This window comes from Bufo bufo, chromosome 3, assembly GCF_905171765.1.
Source record: "Bufo bufo chromosome 3, aBufBuf1.1, whole genome shotgun sequence".
Classification (NCBI taxonomy): domain Eukaryota; kingdom Metazoa; phylum Chordata; class Amphibia; order Anura; family Bufonidae; genus Bufo; species Bufo bufo.
The window spans coordinates 423,572,682-423,593,157 of record NC_053391.1 but is presented as its reverse complement, the minus strand read 5'-3'; the positions used below and the strand labels follow the sequence as shown (position 1 = coordinate 423,593,157).

Here is a 20,476-nt window from a genome sequence, read left to right as displayed (position 1 = left end):
TCCAAATGGGGTAGAATTGGAAAAAAAATACAACACTATTTATTGAAAAATTTGGCGAGATAAAATGATAAAAAAAATAGTGAATAGGTCATTTATCATATGGGATAAGTTAAAAAAATTTTTTTTATAGTACTGGCATTTTCACATGCGGTGATGCCCCTGATGTTATTTTTATAAATTGTTATTTATTATTATTTTAGGGAAAGGGAGGTGATTTGAATTTTATATTTTTTTACATTTTTCAAAACTTTTTTTTTTACTTTTTGTTAGGTCCCCAAGTGGACCACAACTTGCCATCACCAGATTGCAACTTGTACAAAATAATGGAATTTGCTCCATTATTCTGTACAGAAATCGCTATATCGCAGTTCAGTGCTGCCACCTGGTGGCCTGAACTTGGATATACTAATAATGAGCCTGGAAGCCTAGTACAGGCTCATTATTAGAACAGGGCGCTGTGGCGAAACCAACCTCGCCACTGGGCTTTGGAGAGGACTGGCTGCTGGCCTCTTGCCCCAGGATTATGGGCCCTATCATCAGCCCATGCAAAACTTAAGCTCCATGGCAATTGAACTGTATGTGTGTGGTCTGAGCGCCATTCAATAATATGCGCTCAGACCTAAGCTATCTGGGGATATGTTGCATGTCTTTATTTTATGTAGTAAATGTAACCTTGTGTATTTTATTGTATTTTATGTCTTTTTGCAACCATGTGCTCAATGGAATCTGCCTCTATCCCTGGATATAATTGGATTATTTTCCCATTGTCTCCAGGAAAGAGGGCTCTGTAAAACCGGTTTGAGCCAAATAGCCATGTGCCAGCCAGGGCCCAAAAGATATTTTACTAACTTTTGAACCCCTGGTCTGATTCATGCCAGTTTTTAATATGTTGTTCCCCTGAATGGATTGATTGTGAATATGTAATTTTTATGTGAATGTGATGTATGGTTTTAGAGTTATGAAAGTTGGGTAGAAAGTATGTTTAACTGTATGTATAATTGAGTCTCCTCTCAGGATAAGGGGAGGGAATATGCTGGGTGTGTTTCTATTGTCCCATTGTGTGTTTAAAAGGGTGATGTCTGTTCTGTTGTCCTCACATGTGTATTGGCGATCTCCTTTTGTCCTCAGAGATAATTGGATTGCTCTTCAGGTTGTCTGGACAGAGAGGAGGAAACCATGATGCATTGTGGGGATATGTTGTCCTATGTTACAGTCTTCATTCTGGTCCTCTGGGGGCGTGAACGATTGGTTGCTGTAGTTACATTGTATGTCTTGTTAATTACTGATTGGTTGTATTTCAAACCCCTGTGGGCAGTACTATGTTTGTTTTTTGTGAATAAAAGAGGCTGTACTTCAAGTACAGTCAGACCACTGTTTGACCCTCAACACGGAGCCTTGTCTCGTTATTGGGGGGATTCACTGTATGCTGTTAGAGGACCGATTGCCAGGATTGTATGCTTTTCCTGTTCGTCTGCTAGCAGCTATTCGTGAGGTTCCAGTTTGGAGTGCTACTTTGAATCCAGTTCGGGAGGTTGGTGTCCTGCAGTAGCTGTGCCTGTCTCTCAGAAAGGGGCTTATCGCCTAAACGGATTTTAACCCCTTGTCTGCTGAAACGTACCGTTACAGGCGCTTTCCCCTATCTCCAACACTTCCGGGTTTTAGCCCTCTTAGATGCCGTGGTCAAATGTGCTATGACACCACAAGTGGACTTCAGTCAGGTAAGCTGCTGTCACATGAAAACTATGGGGGTCATTTAAAAACAGATATACTCCACTTTTGGTGTATATCTGTCGCTGATTGCGGCACAAAGGTTATTTGCACCGCAATATGCGACTTTTCCCCCACTCATGCCAGGTCTAAAAAAAGGGAAAGTAGCATGGCCGGGGAAGAGAACAGGCCTGTCTCATTTATCATTTTCTCTGCCTGTTTTAGGCGTAAAAAATGGTCTAAATCTATGTCAGCAAAGAAACTGTCTTACATTTAGACAGGCGGTGGATATGCCTCTACATACATCCACCGCCAGCTAAAGGGGTATTAATACCGGCGTCTAAAATACCTGTCTTAATAAATGACCCCCAATGTTTTGTCCAGTAACCTGCTGCGGCATCACAGCTGGGATTCAGTAAACGTATGTCAGGTTCTGTGACATCACAAGTGTGAAGTGAAATAAACCCCTGCAACATCACAGTTTCAGGCTGGTAACATGCTGTGACATCACAATTGTGTTTTTGTAAGGTAAGAAGTTGTGACATCACAAGTAGGTTTTAGTCTAGCAAGCTACTTTGACCTTACTACAGTGACATCACAAGTGGATTTCAGTCAGGCATGCTGCTGTGACACCACAAGGTAAACTCCTGTGACTTGCTTTTCTGTCATACAAGAAGCTGTGACACCACATGAATGTTTCAGTTAAAGGACTGTGGGGAAAATGTATCAAAAGTGATGTAAAGGAAAACTGGTGTAGTTGCCCATAGCAACCAATCAGATTCCACCTTTCATTTCTCAGCGCTCCTTTGGAAAATGAAAGGTGGAATCTGATTGGTTGCTATGAGCAACTAGACTAGTTTTTGTTTACACCAGTTTTGATAAATCTCCCACTGTGAAACCATCTGACAAATCCCTGTGACATCACCATAATCAGTATATGGTATGTAAGGGAATCATATATCAGTAAACTGCAGGTAAATCCACACTAACATTCTGCAAGGAAAAGTTCTTTAAGAAGAGCATCCTCAGACAGTGTATCACATCTCATCCAATCTTTCTATGCTCTTTGCATAATATGGAATACATATAATGTGCTCACTTACAGTCTTCAGATGCTTGCATTTATGCAAATGAAGCTGAGTTGAAGATGTCGTCATGTCTCCGCCCAGCTGATCTTAGCTCTGTCCCAGTTACTGCCCTGCTAGTGGAGGGAGAAGTGGAAACTGCAGCCACCTTGCTGAGCCTTCCACACCAGCATCTGTCACTGTGCTGGGAGCTGCAAACATGATCTCAAGGCTCTCCTTCCTTCTTTTCTGTGGAATTATTCTAGCTTACCTTGGAGATGCACAGAAGTTACCAAAAGGCAAGTAATGCTTAGTTACATGTTCTTGGAGAAGTAGAGTATATTGCACTACTCATTAATGCAGTGGGAGAGCATGAGCATGAGGGGTTAACACTGTTTATAGCCATATGCAATGTCTGTTTTCTGTACTGTCTATAGGCTGTTGGAGATATATATATATATATATATATATATATATATATATAATTTTTGTATTATAACTTTTTTTTATATAATTTTGTTACATGTGGAAGAAAGTTTGCAAAACTGTGTCACTCCCCCTCTGCCTGGGTGGGTCGCTTTCTGTAACTTGATTTTGGCATATTGCAATAGTGCAGCTGCAGTCTCCCAATATTATGTATCTGAATGTAACACTTGTGCATGCTTCTACTTGATCAAGGACGGTATTCCAGATGGTGGACAACCTAAGAGTCTGTGATAGTGAACCATGTACAGTAGCCTTTGATATGATCTCATTGACAGCAGCAATAGTGAGGATTTGGTGACACATGTTGTGTCATTCTTGATCATAGTCCAGGTCAGTGCAAACAGCTATACAAGCCTGGAGCTCCACTGTATCTGTATGAAAAGTCTTAGGCTACTTTCACACTAGCGTTTTTGCTGGATCGGGCAGGGTTCAGCAAAAACGCTTCCGTTACTGATAATACAACCATCTGCATCCGTTATGAACGGATCCGGTTGTATTATCTTTAACATAGCCAAGACGGATCCGTCATGAACTCCATTGAAAGTCAATGGGGGGGGGGGGCAGATCCGTTTTCGATTGTGTCAGAGAAAACGGATCTGTCCCCATTGACTTGCATTGTGGGTCATGATGGATCTGTCTTGCTCCGCATCCCAGGACGGAAAGCAAATCACAGCATGCTGCGGTTTGCTCTCCGGTATGAGAACGGAACGGAATGCATTTTGGAGCATTCCGTTCTGTTCAGTTACATTTTGTCCCCATTGACAATGAATGGGGACAAAACTGAAGCGTTTTTTTTCTGGTATTGAGACCCTATGACGAATCTCAATACCGGAAAATAGAAACGCTAGTGTGAAAGTAGCCTTATACAGCTGCAATGGTTTTCTTAAAATATCCTTGCAAAAACTATGCACAAAATGCTGGAACAAAATGAAACATCTGTCATTTGTGTTGTGTGTTGTACATACTGTATGGTAATCCTACAGTAGTTATTTTAGGAGTTACATCTATAAACCTACAGTAGTTACTTTAGGTGTTGCATCTATAAATGTACAGTATTTATTTTAGAAGTTGCATCTACATCTATGAACCTACAGTAGTTACTTTAGGAGTTGTCTCTATGAACCTACAGTAGTTACTTTAGGAGTTGCATTTACATATATGAACCTACAGTAGTTACTTTAGGAGTTGCATCTACATCTATGAACCTACAGTATTTACTTTAGGAGTTGTATCTATGAACCTACAGTAGTTACTTTAGGAGTTGCATCTACATCTATGAACCTACAGTAGTTACTTGAGGAGTTGCATCTACATCTATGAACCTACATTAGTTACTTGAGGAGTTCCATCTACATCTTTGAACCTAAAAGTAATTACTTTAGGAGTTGCATATACATCTATGAACCTACAGTAGTTACTTTAGGAGTTGCGTCTACATCTATGAACCTACAGTAGTTTTTGCATGAGTTTATTTTATCAAACAGTGGGAAAATCTGTTATTACCCTGGACTTTCAGAATACACAGGCACTTTGATCAAATAGGCAGAATACAGGCTGTCCTGCAATGTTTGAGTTCCTAACAAGAGCCTTTTTCTATTATTGCATAGTAATGAGGCTGCAATTCTGAAAATGGAAGCATATCAGGGAACCGCTTTATGTGTAAGTCCCCAAGACTCAAGCTTTAAATAAAATTTGGCACCAGGCAGATGTCTTCATATTTAAAGAGCTATAAGCTGCCCTAATAGCAATGACATGTTGGTCTTCAATGAACAACTTATAAACTGCTGATGAGGGGACAGATACATGGGAGATCACTGATCAGTTGAAAGGTCAGATCCTTCTGGCTACTTTACAAGAAAGGTGTTGGTGAGCCACTCAAATAATTTGAAGACTCAATCAGCTAAACAGACGTGCTTTTATAAAGTGCATGCATGCTCTCAGTTAGGGCTCATGTACACGACCGTATGCCTTCCTAGACATACGGTCTGGTAGCGGGCCATATGCCCCGGAGCGGCATACATTGTGCGCACGGGAGCACACAGCATCATAGGTTACTATGATGCTGTGCGCATCGGGCCGCCCGCGGAACTATTGTCCCGCACTCATATAATATTATGAGTGCGGGACAATAGTTCCACGGGCGGCTCGATGCGCACAGCATCATAGTAACCTATGATGCTGTGCACTCCCGTGCGCACGATGTATGCCACTCCGGGACATATGGCCCGCTCACGGACCATATGTCTCGGAGGGCACACGGTCGTCTGCATGACCCCTTAGTCTGCCAATAAGGAGTATGGTGGTGGAATTTCTGGTGTGTTATTGCATCCATATATTACCATTAGGGAGTCTTTTTTTATATATACAAACGAGAACAACGTGTTGTAAACCTGCAGTGAATGATATTTGACATGGGATAAAATGCATAAAATAACACCTCGAACTACAGTGTATTGCATTGGTCTCCAAATGACTAAACTGACATAACTTTATATCAGCTTTCAATTTTTCTCAGTCACCCGCTGACATGATATAAAAATCCCCCATCAAACTCATCTTGGAACTAAATAAGACTATAAGACTGCAAACTGATTCCATTGTCTCAAATAGATGTTAGGCTACTTTCACACCATGGCAGCCTCCTCACAACTTACCAACCACAGTGCCCTCCAATGGATAATGGCTGTTTTTGGTATTATAGCTCAGGTCCCTAACTTGAATGGGACTGAGCTGTGTCTATATGACCTATAAATGTGATGTCACATGGCCTTGTAAGAGGCCAAAGTACTCAAGCTGCTGCTACTTAGTCCCATTTACGTGAATTGGACTGTACTGACAAGAGCTGCAGTACTAGACACAGACAAAACCATATGTATGGGACCATGCCTAGATGAACAATGAAGGGTAAAACATGTATGCTGTTATACCCATTGTTCTGTCTTCATACACGTTCACACAGTGTGCAGTCTGACATTCAGCATAAATCATTCCTTCCAAATAAGAGGACTGTTCTTTGTAGTCTAACTTGTTTATTGGTAAAACAGAATTGTTGATTAGCAAAACAGGATTGTTTGGTAAAACTTTAAGAATACAAATAGCAAGTATTAGTATAAAGTATAGATAGCATGTACTATAACATTTGCATTAACACTGAAGCATATGATAAAATGGCTGCCTGTACATAAGATTACATGTCTAGCTAACAGTAGTAACAACTCCCTGAGTAACAATTACAATTAAGTGAATAGCTCTTCAACACACAATATCCCTGAAACAAAGATAGATCTCTCACCAGATATGTTTATCTTGCATCCAGTGCCCTAGGAATGCCTCTACCCACCCTACAGATAATATGACCGCTGATGAAGGTCCATTGTGACCGAAACGTCCGGTCAGAAATATTCTGCTATTGATATGTACCACTGGGCAAATGGATGATGCAGAAAATATGAAATAAATCTATACTTTAATTGCTAAATTTTCAACCTGAGTGCCTCAATACTTTATTACTTGGATAACGGCCTAACAGCCCTTGATTGGCACCGGTGACATCTTTGAATTGAGTGCGGTTCCTCACTTTACTACAGAATCCTGTGGAACACTCCCTGTCAGTATAGAGTCTGTAAATATCAGAAATAAGGGTCTGGCTATGACATTACTTAATTCTCTTAGGATGCAGGGGTGTATGCCATCTGGCCCTGGTGATTTGTCTATTTTAATCTTTTTAAGTCGTTTTTGTACTTCTTCCTGGGTCAGACAGGGCACTTTTAATGGGGAATATACTTTTACATTCTGCATTTCATCTGACAGTTTATTTTCCTCAGTGAATACAGTGGAGAGAAAAATATTTAATAGCTTTGCTTTCTCCTCGTCGCTCTCTGCAACTCCCCCCTCTATGCTTTGTAGTGGGCTGACACCTTCAGATTTATACTTTTTACCAAACATGAATTCCCCCAAGGGAGCAAAAAGGGAGCTAAAATATAACTTTTACTGATAATATTTAAAACCTCGCACCACAGTCAAGGGATAATATATATGGCTTAGAAATATGGAACAGTCTTACTATTCCGAAGTAACCCCAATAGGGACAGGCCAAGCGTGGTAGAGGAGATAAACTACGTCTAGGCCAGTAACTTGGTATGTTCGTTGGTAGATTCAGAGTGTAGACAACGCAGGGAACTGGTATCCCTAGTTATCCCTGAATGGGGATTGGGAACATTGCTGATACAGCCCTGCCTGTCTATACAGAGTACCTGCCCCGCAAGGGGCGACCCCGCCCGGATACCTGACCCTGGAATAGGGAGGTATCCCTAATGTGCCCTATAGGATAGTTCCCGACGTGTCACGTTTCAAGTCATCTATCATCAGGGGAAGTAATCCAAATAGGTAAAAGTAACCGTCCTACAAAAAGGATATAATCAAAATAATAAATGGTTCACAATAAGATGAGAACTACAGGTGGACACAACAGGGACATACCTTAGATTAGTAGATCCATAGGATACAAAACCGGGACATCAATGGTCCCTTACAGATGGTAAACCCCACAAGTGGCTGGGGGAACACCAATGGAACAGCTGAATTCGTTCCAACAGCTGCACGCCAAATTAAATGTGAGGGGCCATGTTTATAGACGCAATGCACGCCCTGAGACTCCACAGCTCCGCCTCCCCGTATCACGTGATCAGGACACCTGACCTAAATGATACGCTCCACCAACAGGCGCGTCAAGCAGTTGAAACGCAGCTCACCAGCCGGTGAAGCGCAGCGCCCGGTCACGTGTGGCGGGTGGGCGTCAGGAGGAGATGCGCACGCGTTGCTATGCAGACAGGAAATGCCGGCGAGTGCGCTGACATCTGACACATGCTGCAGTGGAGCGGGCAATCAGCCAGCGCTCATATACCAATTGAGAAATATATGTAGCATTTAATGCAGGAAATCAGGTAATAAAGATGGCTTATGTTCTCTTAATCAGACAGAAACAGAGAGCAATATACTCCTGAACAAAAGAACAAGAGAATAAAGAAACAGGGAAAGAGAGGGGAGGGGAGAATAAGAGGGAGAAAATACATAATGCCTAAATGGAGGCAGCATATTGCACCAAGCTGGGATGTCAGGACCAATCCTAAATAAAGGGGGCCCAATATGATGACACTAGTGCCCCCCCTCCTCTTCCTCCTCTCATCCTACTGTAAAGGGTAATCTGGAAGAAAAATTAATGCAAGCAGATAAGGGGGGTGCCCACATATAGCTAAATAAAGCAGCCAAAATTTAGCTGCTCATTGAGACCAGTAGGGGCCATGGTTTTAGGATCGTAGATCCATTTGGCCTCCCTCTGTAATATAATTTTGTCCCAATCACCGCCCCTTACCGGTGGGTTCACTTTGTCAATGGCCATGAAAGAAAGGTGTGCAGAGCCATTATGAAAATTGTGGACATGTTTTGCCACAGGAGTGTCCGTATTTTTGGCAATGTCGTTGAGGTGTTCGCCCACCCTCCTACGAAATTCCCAGATTGTCTTGCCTACATATTCTTTTCCACATTGGCAGGCAAGTCGGTAAATTACCCCTCTAGTCCGACAGTTGATCTATTCACGAATGACAAATTCCTTGCCTGTAACATTGCTTTTGAAGGATTTGCCGGTCTTGATGTATTGACAGGCGATGCACCCGCTACACCTGTAGCAGCCGTGACTCCTACCTCGTCTGTAGGTGATGTGGGGATAATCCCCCAACACCTCCTTCAGATCTGGGTCCATCAAAAGGATGTGCCAATTCCTGTCAATTATACCTCTGATTGATTTGGCTTCGCCATCATAGGAAGTTATTAGGCAAATCCATCTATTTGTTGGTGCCGGTCTAGGTCTAGGGGTAAGGAGAGTGGAGCGTTCCTCAATTAAGGCTGATCTAAATGCCGATTTCAGAACATTGTCAGGATAACCTCTTGCCAAAAATCTCTGGCGCAAGTGAAACAATTAGTGGAACAATTCCATCTCAGACATAAATACTGTCCCTTAGGGATCCCACGTTTTAGAGGGAACGAATGTTCACTTTCCCATCTAAGGAGGGAATTTGTAGACTTATGTTTTCTATACACCGAGGTGTCCAGCTTGCCTGACTGAATCTTAGTGATCAGGACATCCAAAAAGGGTAATACCTGCTCATTTGATTCGCACGTGAAATGAAGACCTATCTAATTCGTGTTCTGGTCCTTAACAAAGGACTCAAAGGTCTTCTTGGTATCGTGCCATATGACAAAAATTTCATCAATGTACCATGCCCACAGTCCTATGGGCTCGGTATTTAAAGCTGCTTCCCACCAGCCCAGGAACAAGTTCGCATACGATGGGGCATATGGACTCCCCATCGCAGTGCCCCTGAGGTGGTGGTAGATCTTCCGATTGGATGAAAATACATTTCTGGTCAAAGTAAACTCAAGTAGCTGAAGAACAAAATGACTGTGGGCACGGTACTGACAGCCTCTAGTTTGGAGGAAAAACTGTACCGCTCTTAATCCCATTTCATGAGGGATACTTGAATAGAGGGCTTCCACGTCAATGCTGGCAATTAAGTCATCAGCATCAACGTGGACCCCCTCCAGGCGTTTTAATAGATCCGTGGTATCCCGTGTATAGGATGGTAAGGCTAAAACAAAAGGAGCCAGGATCTGGTCGATGTAGAGGCCAACATTCTGACAAAGATTGCCCACCCCTGATACAATGGGGCGACCTTTGAGGGGTGATACCCCTTTATGTAGCTTCGGCAAACAATAGAATGTTACCTGCCTAGGGAATGTTGCAAAAATGAATTGATATTCATCTATTGTGATCAAGCTATGTTTTTTAGCATCGTCTAGAATAACCTTAAGCTCTTGTTTGTATTCCTCAATAGGATCCCGTGATAAAACCTCACCCGTTGGTCCTTCAATATTGATTCACACATCAGTCGGTATTGTTCGTTATCCATAACCACCACATTGCCCCCCTTGTCAGACGGTTTAATCACCACTGAGGGGTCATGTTCCAGGTTGGACAATGCGGTGGTCATGGCACGACCGCAGTTAAACCTATGTTTTGAGGAGGTAAGTTCCCCAATCTGAGTGGTCACTAAGTCCAGAAATACATCAATACAAGAGATCTCACCGGTGAGGGGAGGCATTTTGTTGCTTTTAAGTTTGAGGTTAGAGAAAGGGCCAGTACCCTCACTAGGTGGGATCTCGGTTTCTAGGTCAAAAAGTAGACGTACGTCAGACAGAATATCCAATGGTATGAGTTTGCTTCCACACAAATAAATGTATTTCCTTAACTGTGTGGAATGTGTTAAACTTCGGTGTACAAAAGACAGGCCCAGCTCGAGAACTCGGATCTCAGTTTGGTTTAAAAGCCGAGAAGAAAGGTTCACTACTTGTGGGCCTCTCACTGGGGGGGAAGGGGGTTTGCAAAGCGCCGAACTTTGACCCATGACACATCCATCAGGTCGGACAAGACAGCCAATTGGGACGTTTCACATATGGACACACCCTCAACCCTATAAAAGAACCTGATTTGGCAGCCATTTTACATTATGTGTTTTACCAGTGTAGGGAGAGGTTGCATTTTGGAGCAGGGACAGTTAGGGACACCAAACGCTAGCTAATAGGGCCAAAAAAACTATTTTTAAGGACTGGTATAGGTGTGCTATGGATAGGTGTGATATAGAGGGTTGTTATATACTCTAACATAACAATTCTAACATAGAAACTATATTATATTTGTATTGTGCAGCAGTTGTGTGAGGTTCTGCTGAGATACTGCAGCTAGATAAAGGGACAAACGCTATTGGAGTAACTAATTGCAACGGGTGTGATATACCTGTTGCCCCCAAAAAACTGCTTGAGGGCTGCGATATACCTTTTTCCACAAAATCCTGATTGAGGGTGCTATATACCTGTTTCTGCCAAATACTGATTGGGGGTGCTATATACCAGTTTCCACCAAATACTGATTGAGGAGTGCTATATACCTGTTTCCGCCAAATACTGATTGAGGGGTGCCATATACCTTCTTCCACAAAATACTGATTGAGGGGTGCTATTGCTATATACCTTCTTCCACCAAATATTGATTGAGGGCTGCGATACAACTGATTTCACAAAATACTGATTGAGGGGTGCCATATACCTGTTTCCACCAAATACTGATTGGGGGGTGCTATATACCTGTTTCCACCAAATACTGATTTAGGGGTGCTATATACCTGTTTCCGCCAAATACCTATTGAGGGGTGCCATATACCTTCTTCCACTAAATACTGAATGAGGGGTGCTATTGCTATATACCTTCTTCCACCAAATACTAATTGAGGACTGCAATACACCTGCTTCCACAAAATACTGATTGAGGCGTGCCATATACCTGTTTCCGCCAAATACTGATTGAGGGGTGCTATTGCTATATACCTTCTTCCACAAAATACTGATTGAGGGGTGCCATATACCTGTTTCCGCCAAATACTGATTGAGGGGTGCAATATACCTGTTTCCGCCAAATACTGATTGAGGGGTGCCATATACCTTCTTCCACTAAATACTGATTGAGGGGTGCTATTGCTATATACCTTCTTCCACCAAATACTAATTGAGGGCTGCAATACACCTGCTTCCACAAAATACTGATTGAGGGGTGCTATATACCTGTTTCCGCCAAATACTGATTGAGAGGTGCCATATACCTTCTTCGACAAAAACTGCTCTTCTCTACAAACTTAGGCAGAGAGTTATTTAGAAAATGACAGGCAGAGGAAGAGGCAGACCATTCCGCAGGGATGGTAAGGGTCGGGCAGGTGCACCAGGCCGGACCCTAAATGGGATGTTGGAGAAGGCGCGTGCGATAACTTCAAAGGGCTCATCAGAGTTGGTTGAGTGGCTCACTCAGCCTTCCTCTTCTGCACCCTCCTCATCCTCTGTATCAGCACCCTCCTCACTCTCTGCTGTGTGCACCCCCAAAGACACCACCACCACCACCACCATAGCCCCTCCACTCGAATATTTTCTCATCCATTCCCAGACCTTACCGATGCGCAGCCATTCTTGGCTGCAGTACCCAGATCAGCCCAAGGAGGGTGGTCCCCCCTGTTGCTGCCTACTCCAAGATCTCTAATGTCAGTGGCGGTTAAGATGATGATGATGACGTGTCGATGGACGTCACATGGGTGCCCACAAGAGAAGCAGAGGAGGGGAGTTCAGAGGGAGAGACGGAGCAGAAGATATGGACGAGAAGGAGGAGAAGCAGGCAGAACTCGCAATGCACAGGAGGCAAAAAGCACACTGCAAATGTATCTGGAGCGAGCCATCCACCATGCACCGTCACATCTTGCACTCCCAGGATGCCGTCACATGGCTCCGCAGTGTGGGCTTTTTTTTAACATGTCAGCTGCTGATAATAGTGTTGCCATCCGCAGCTTGTGCTGTCAACGCATATGTCGCGGTAAGCCCAGCACTCACCTAGGGACGACCTGCACTACTTTCAGCTCTGCGGTCACAGGCCGATCAGTGGCCGACAATTACATATTTATCCTGTGACCACCTAATGTACCACCAGCCACTGAATCCAAAGTTCTTTGCAGTCAGGTGATGCATATTGGCAAATTTTTGGGGCCTGTACTGGCCAACATTTACATATTTATCCTGTGACCGCCTAATGTATCTCCAGCCACAGAATCAAAAGTTCTTTGCAGTCAGGTGAATGCCTATTGGCTAATTTTTGGGGCCTGTACCGGCCGACAGTTACATATTTATCCTGTGACCGCCTAATGTACTTCCAGCCACAGAATCGAAAGTTCTTTGCTGTCAGTTAAATCTCCGCCGCGCTGCTCCGCTGTGTACTGGTGCTTATTCTGACACTAGGACTATGTTCACATGCTATTTTTGCCATCCATTTAATGCATACCAAAAATGTATGCATTAACAGATGCCTCAGACTGATGCCATACAGTGGCGTCCGTTGTTCACCATACAGTTCCATGGTAGAAAAAAAAATTACGTTAACGATAACGTTTGCATTTTTGAATGGACTCTGCAGGATACAAAAATGTGGAGTGCTGCACATTTGTATACATCAAACCGATAGGAAATAACATTTTTCTAGGGTCCAGCAGGGCACATTTTTGAGAGTTTCCCTTTAAGACGCATACAAATGGCCCCTGATTAAAATATATATTTTTTGTGGAAATTCACTGGAATATCACTGTCCATGTTGTGGGACTATTTGTGTACTTCTAGTAAGTGTTTACTGGCTGAAAATATGACCTGAAGGTTTTTCAGGTTCGCCTGCCATTAAAGTAAATGGGGCCCACCGCGAAATCACGGTTCACGAACATTTGATCGTCCCGGACAATGTTCCTCCATCACTACTTTCCAGGTTAGCAGCGGTAAAGGCATGTTTGCAGCGATGCCAACCTTTGCAGGGCTTTGGCTCACAGGTAATGTCGACTTGTAAGACTGAGCTATATGAACTACACAGGCTATACCACAAACAAGCAACATCCAAGTGGAGAACCTGTTGAAACGATGGGATTTGAGTTGGTGGTCCAAAGTCAATGTACGTAGAACAGATACTTCAGGTCAGATCTGCATCTGGGTCTACCAATTCAAATGTGTTGGCTCTGGTACTGCAAGACGTTGAACGGTACAGGAATGCAGGACCCATAAACCATGTTGTGTTCTTAAGGTGTTTAGGTGCGACAGATCTAGTCTCGTGGTCTGCAGGATTATGCTGTGTAGGCACGTAGTTCCACTATGTTTAGGACAAGTGGATCTCCTGATCCTTAGAACCCGATTGCCGACATAGACGAAAAAGCGTCTGGTTTGTTGCAAATATATCCTAGGACTACCTTGCTGTCCGTGTAAAGCTCAACTTCTTTGATTTCCAGGTTCATTCCTGATGTTTTAAGTTCAGCCAACTCCACTCCAAGCACAACAGCGCAGTGCTCCAGTCTGGGTATCGTGTGTTTGCGGAGTGGTGCCAGTTTGGTCCGGCTCATAACAAATCCTATATGGCATTGTTCTTTGACATCAATGGTCTTCAAGTATGCTATGGCAGCAATCGCCTTGACTGAAGCATCGCAGAAGATATACAGTCTTTGCATCTTGACCAGTTGATGGCATGGAAGCATACGGTCCCACCACATAAAGGCTGGACAAAGCTTCAAGAGACTTCTTCCAACCTGTCCATAGGTTCTTTTTCTCCGTGGGAAGCGGATCATCCCAATCAGACGTCTCTGTGGTAAAGTCTCTTAACATCATTTTACCTTGGATGGTAACAGGCGCTACAAATCCCAGAGGATCATATAAGCTGTTTATGGTGGACAGGACTCCTCTGTGTGTGAAGGGCTTTTCTTCCTTGCTAATTTGGTGAATGTGTCTGCCTTTAAATCCCAGAGAAAACTGAGGGTCCGCTACATGGGAAGGGAGTTGGTGCTAAAATCCAAGTCATTTAGATCATTTGAATGGTGTTGGAGGCGATTTTGTGCAACCTTAAATTTGATAGAGCGAGCATTTCTTGGGTCCTTTTTAGGAGACCGATTGCAGTCTCATTCGTGGGTGTGGATTTCAAGCAGTCGTCCACATAGAAATCCTTTTCCACAAAGGATCTGACTTATGACCCATAATTTGCTTCACCCTCTCGGGCTTAATGTCTGAGACCATAGATAGTGACTGCAGAGGAAGGACTGTTTCCGAAGATGTGCACTCTCATTCGGTACTCTACAATGTCTTCATTGGGGTCATTGTTGCAGTACCAGAAGAACCTCAAGTAGTTTCTGTGTTCTTCCTTGACGAGGAAGCAGTGGAATATCTGTTGTATGTTGGACATAAATGCTACGGAATCTCTGCGGAAGCGGAGAAGTACTTCTAGAAGTCTGTTGTTGAGGTCTGGACCAGACAGTAAGATATCATTTAGGCAGACACCTTCTCACCTAACGCTCAAGTCGAATACTACTCGTATCTGCCCTGTTTTTTTAGGATGATACACTCCGAATATGGGTAAGTACCAACACTCCTCGGAGTCTTCGAGCGTGGGTGCCATTTCTGCATGGTTGTTTTGGAATATTCTTTCCATGAAGGTACAGAAATGACAAGTACTTTGTTGTTAGGTAAGCGTTGTCTCCGGAGTTTAAACGGTAAATGTGCGACCCAGCTTTTTGACTTGTCTTTTACTATTCCTTGATCCATGATATCCAAGAACAGCCTGTATTCTATGGACATGCGACCCTATTGTCTTCTCTTGTCCTGTGGAAGACCACAGGTGTGGTCTTCACAGGAGGGATCTGTGAAAGGACAAAGCATAGGAGCTCTGTGTGTCAATTATTTTATCAGGAAACTGCTCTGACATGTCTGGAATAGGGAAGGACGTCCATTTTCAAGTGTTTTGGTTTAGCATACTGTTGACTGAGGTCGAATTGTGTGCTCCTCCTAGACAGACGTCTCCTATGATGACCCATTCTAGGTCAACAGAAAAAATGGAAGGCCACAGCAGCATATCTAACCAAGCTTCTTTATTGTGCGAAGTTCCAAGGCACAGTGTACAAAAATCACAACGTTTCGGCTAGAGTAAGCCTTTGTCAAGTGTATATTGCAAGTATGCAGACTCACATATATATAATAAAACTCAAGCACACCCACATCATTACTCGCCCAATGGGCACAGAAATTGATGACATACCTCCACATGCAACAAATCATAGTGAGTACTCACAGCAGTTTCAAATCAGCAGGAGCATGTACAGCCATCTCACCTGCATCTAAAGATCAATGGCGGCAAGACGTGTATCCCACAGCGTCCGGTCATGACGACTGCGCATGTCCACATACTTCATATGGCCGCGACCGCGCACCTCAGTGCACGTCATCAAATGCCGACAGTGTAGGGCCTAGAAATATGACGTGAATCAACAACATGGCGCACAACCAATCAGAGGCGCATACAACAGCGGCACTAAAGGCCGGCGTACATGTCACGTGACCGGGAGCACCCGATCATGTGACCGCAATATCATGTTGTGAGTCGTGTCACATAACTAGCACAGAGAATTACCCCATGGTTACATGTTAACAACCGTACATTGAATGGAGAAATACAAAAGTTAGTGCTCACTAACTATATGTCAAAAGTCATGGATAGCAAGAAACCGAGACCGGAGGCCTACTAACATATGGGAGTCACTACAATTAGAGCTATTGAAGGGGGTGCTTATTGCAAACCTATATCATAAAAACATAAATACATACAAATATAACGGATGAGGATCTAGCTGATCCCTGCCACATTGAACTCCAAATTAAGTCCAAAGGGCTGTAAGGATCTCAGTGTATAGATCTATTTGAGTTCTTTTTTTCTAAGTATAGCATCCTTATCTCCACCCCGACGGAGGATCCCTACACTGTCAATCACCCTGAATCGCAGTTGGTTTACAGAGTGTCCGGCCTCCATGAAATGCTTGGCCACAGGTTTGTCCATGCTTGCCTTGCGGATCGTGCATTTGTGCTTGTTTATACGTTCGTGGATTTCCATTGTAGTCTCCCCTACATACAGTCAGGTCCATAAATATTGGGACATGGACACAATTCTAACATTTTTGGCTCTATGTTAGAATTGTGTCCATGTCCCAATATTTATGGACCTGACTGTATGTAGGGGAGACTACAATGGAAATCCACGAACGTATAAACAAGCACAAAAGCACGATCCGCAAGGCAAGCATGGACAAACCTGTGGCCAAACATTTCATTTTTGGCTCTATATTTGTATGTATTTATGTTTTTATGATATAGGTTTGCAATAAGCACCTCCTTCAATAGCTCTAATTGTAGTGACTCCCACATGTTAGTAGGCCTCCGGTCTCGGTTTCTTGCTATCCATGACTTTTGACATATAGTTAGTGAGCACTAACTTTTGTATTTCTCCATTCAATGTACGGTTGTTAACATGTAACCATGGGGTAATTCTCTGTGCTAGTTATGTGACACGACTCACAACATGATATTGCGGTCACATGATCGGGTGCTCCCGGTCACGTGACATGTACGCCGGCCTTTAGTGCCGCTGTTGTATGCGCCCCTGATTGGTTGTGCGCCATGTTGTTGATTCACGTCATATTTCTAGGCCCTACACTGTCTGCATTTGATGACGTGCACTGAGGTGCGCGGTCGCGGCCATATGAAGTATGTGGACATGCGCAGTCGTCATGAGCGGACGCTGTGGGATACAAGTCTTGCCGCCATTGATCTTTAGATGCAGGTGAGATGGCTGTACGCGCTCCTGCTGATTTGAAACTGCTGTGAGTACTCACTATGATTTGTTGCATGTGGAGGTATGTCATCAATTTCTGTGCCCATTGGGCGAGTAATGATGTGGGTGTGCTTGAGTTTTATTATATATATGTGAGTCTGCATACTTGCAATATACACTTGACAAAGGCTTAATCTAGCCGAAACGTTGTGATTTTTGTACACTGTACCTTGGAACTTCGCACAATAAAGAAGCTTGGTTGGATATGCTGCTGTGGCCTTCCATTTTTTCTGATTACCTGTGGACCACCTTGGATCTGGGGTCTCCTGCCCAGCTGCTGCATCACACCACCAGAGCTCTGCATAAAGCCGTATGTAGTGCTGCTCCTAACTCCTATTTTCTTCATCCATTCTAGGTCAAGTCTCTGGGCGTATGGAGCGTTCTGGAGACCTTTATTCTGTCCTTTAGTCTTATGAACTCGTAGTATGTCTCTTCCCTACAATGTTGAAAGTGTCGAAGAAGGTGGATTTAGCTAAAGACCTGTTGCTTTGATCATCTAAGATTGCATATACCTTGATCGACTTATCTCGGTGACTGACCGGATAAACTCTGACAAGGCAGATTTTTACAGATCTCTGTACAGTGAGAAGTGACTACTGCGGTGTCTATGTCAGTGTCTATCTGCTTTCCCTCATGCTCCTCTGCTTCTGATGATACCTGAGAAGTTGTTCCAGGGTGTAAGGCCGTGTTGTGTTCTGTGCTACCGCATTCTGTGCATGTCACACTGACCTTACAGTTCCTGGCGAAGTGCGATGTTGTAGTGCAGCACCTGAAGCAGATGTTTCCTTTGAGTAATTATTTGTAGTCCTCTGAAGACTTCTCCTTAAAGGCTCTGCATTTTAGTAGAGGATGTGATTTCTTGTGCAGGGGGCATTCTCTGGTAAGATCTTTGAGTTTGTTCTCTCTTTGAGAAGACTTAAACGGCCTGTAAGGAGAACCTGTGGAGGCAACGTTAGTTTTGTGGACTGCCACTGGTGTTTTATAAGGTTTGACACCAGGGGTAGTGGAACATGACAATGTAAAGTCAAAACTGGGATAGTTTTTGATCCTTGCCTGTTGAGTAACAAAGTCTACCCATTATGAAACTGTTTATAATGGGAACTATGTGTGATACACTTCTCCTGTAGATTATAAGGGAGTTTTTGGACAATCGGATTGACACCTCTGGCGGTGTTCAGGAATACTCTAGTATGCTGTGTGTACTATGCAGGATTCTAAAGATGATCCTGTCTTCAAAATAGACTGTGATTTACAGCTTCCAGCAGCTCTTTTGTTAGATATGAACTTACATTATCTGTATTAGCTATTTTGCTGAGTATTAATTTAAATCTTAATTTTTTGGGGGATTTTGAACTAATATTTTGGTGGCTTCGGGACTAATTACTAGTTTTTGGTCTCAAGTTGTGGTCTTAAGTAAAGAGTGTTTTCACCTTAGAATAGTCATCGTGGAGCCAATTAATATTTTAACTTTAAGTATATGGATATGGGCAAAAGATGGTCCTTGAAAGCAAGGGCAGACATACCCCATGAATATCTTATGCAACTGCACAGAGACATAGTACCTAGGTCTCACTGCAACCCGAAAATCATCCAGTAACCTCTTATTGATTGCATGTACGGTAAAGAGGTAACAAGTTCATAACTCAGTTACTAGTGAGTTCTGAGGGCATGAGAAATAAGAGGGAAAATAATGAGCTATTGGAGAGCAAGGGGCCCATATAAAGTTCTTGGACAGAGGCACTTTGCTGTCTGTTTCTGCCCCTGCAACAAAGCGTTCAAACAGGTCGGCACATAATTATTAATACTGTCTTAACTTTAGACAGCTTGGAACGATCCAAGATGTTCCACAATGGGTCATGCTGTATGATACATTTGATGCATCTATTGCCTTTCTTTATGCCAAAAGTTTAAATCAGTGTGACACATTTTAAGTTACTATTACACTAAACCACACCACTTTCAGACACAAAAAAGTGTTTGAAACACATAAATCTGGTCCATGTGGCCCAATTTTTTGTTTTTGTTGAGCCAGAATTCTGGAACATTTAGCTTTGTATATCTGCCCCTTTATGTTGGCGACAACAATGGTTTCTGTGGTTAAGACTTCTGTAACAATTGGAAGGGCAATACAATTTCTGATCTGCTGCATTGGTCCCATTATATAATTTCAGGAATATATAAAAACAATTGCAACCCAAGTATTACCCTTGGAAAGCAAAAATCATTGCTTACCTGCACATATTTTTGGATCATGTAATTTTTATAATTTGTTTACTTGTGATAAATATTCTATAAAAACTTTAGATGAATTATAGTTGATCATTTAAGAATATGGTGGTTTGGTCAAGGACTATAAGCATATTCTGTAGGTTTAGTGGGTAACTGCTATGTGATTGGAGTCTTTCTATAGACATTACTATGTGATTAGCACAATTCTATGGCTAATTATTTTGAAATCTGTCACCAGTTTTATGTCCTAATTAAGGGCAACATAAACAGATCCTCTTAGCAAAATGCTGGGTCACTTTCTTTAATTCACCAAGCCGTTTTGTTAAAATCTGGTATTAACAGCTCCAGTGCATGCCGATGAATGCTGAATATTCATGAGCTCCTGATCTTCTTTGCCCCCTGCTGCTACTTCAGTTGGGGAAAAAACTTAAAAACTCAAAAAAGTGGCAGATGGACCAGAAGCTCATGAGTATGGGGACCAAGCCAGAAGCTCATGAGTATGGGGACTCATTGGGATGTGATGGAGCTGTTAGAACCTAGCAGCATAAAACTGCTGACAGATTCCCTTTTAAGGGCTGTTAATATGAAACTGCTAATATTTGACATGCACCACTAAACAGACACCGAAACAAATTTACAGGCAGTGTTACACCCAGGCTGAAAAATG

General features: G+C 43.0%; 1 protein-coding gene across 21 annotated transcripts in view; it reads left to right on the top strand.

Moving 5' to 3' along the window:
- The first annotated feature begins 2,923 nt into the window (after positions 1-2,923).
- LOC120995626 (ABI family member 3 binding protein) overlaps positions 2,924-20,476 on the top strand; it is a 409,717-nt gene continuing 392,164 nt past the window's right edge. For all 21 annotated transcript variants that reach the window (XM_040424962.1, XM_040424958.1, XM_040424957.1 and 18 more), the window contains exon 1: positions 2,924-3,070. In XM_040424962.1, coding sequence (XP_040280896.1) covers positions 2,992-3,070 — 79 coding nt within the window. In that variant the 5' untranslated portion in view covers positions 2,924-2,991. The remainder of the gene's footprint in view (positions 3,071-20,476) is intronic.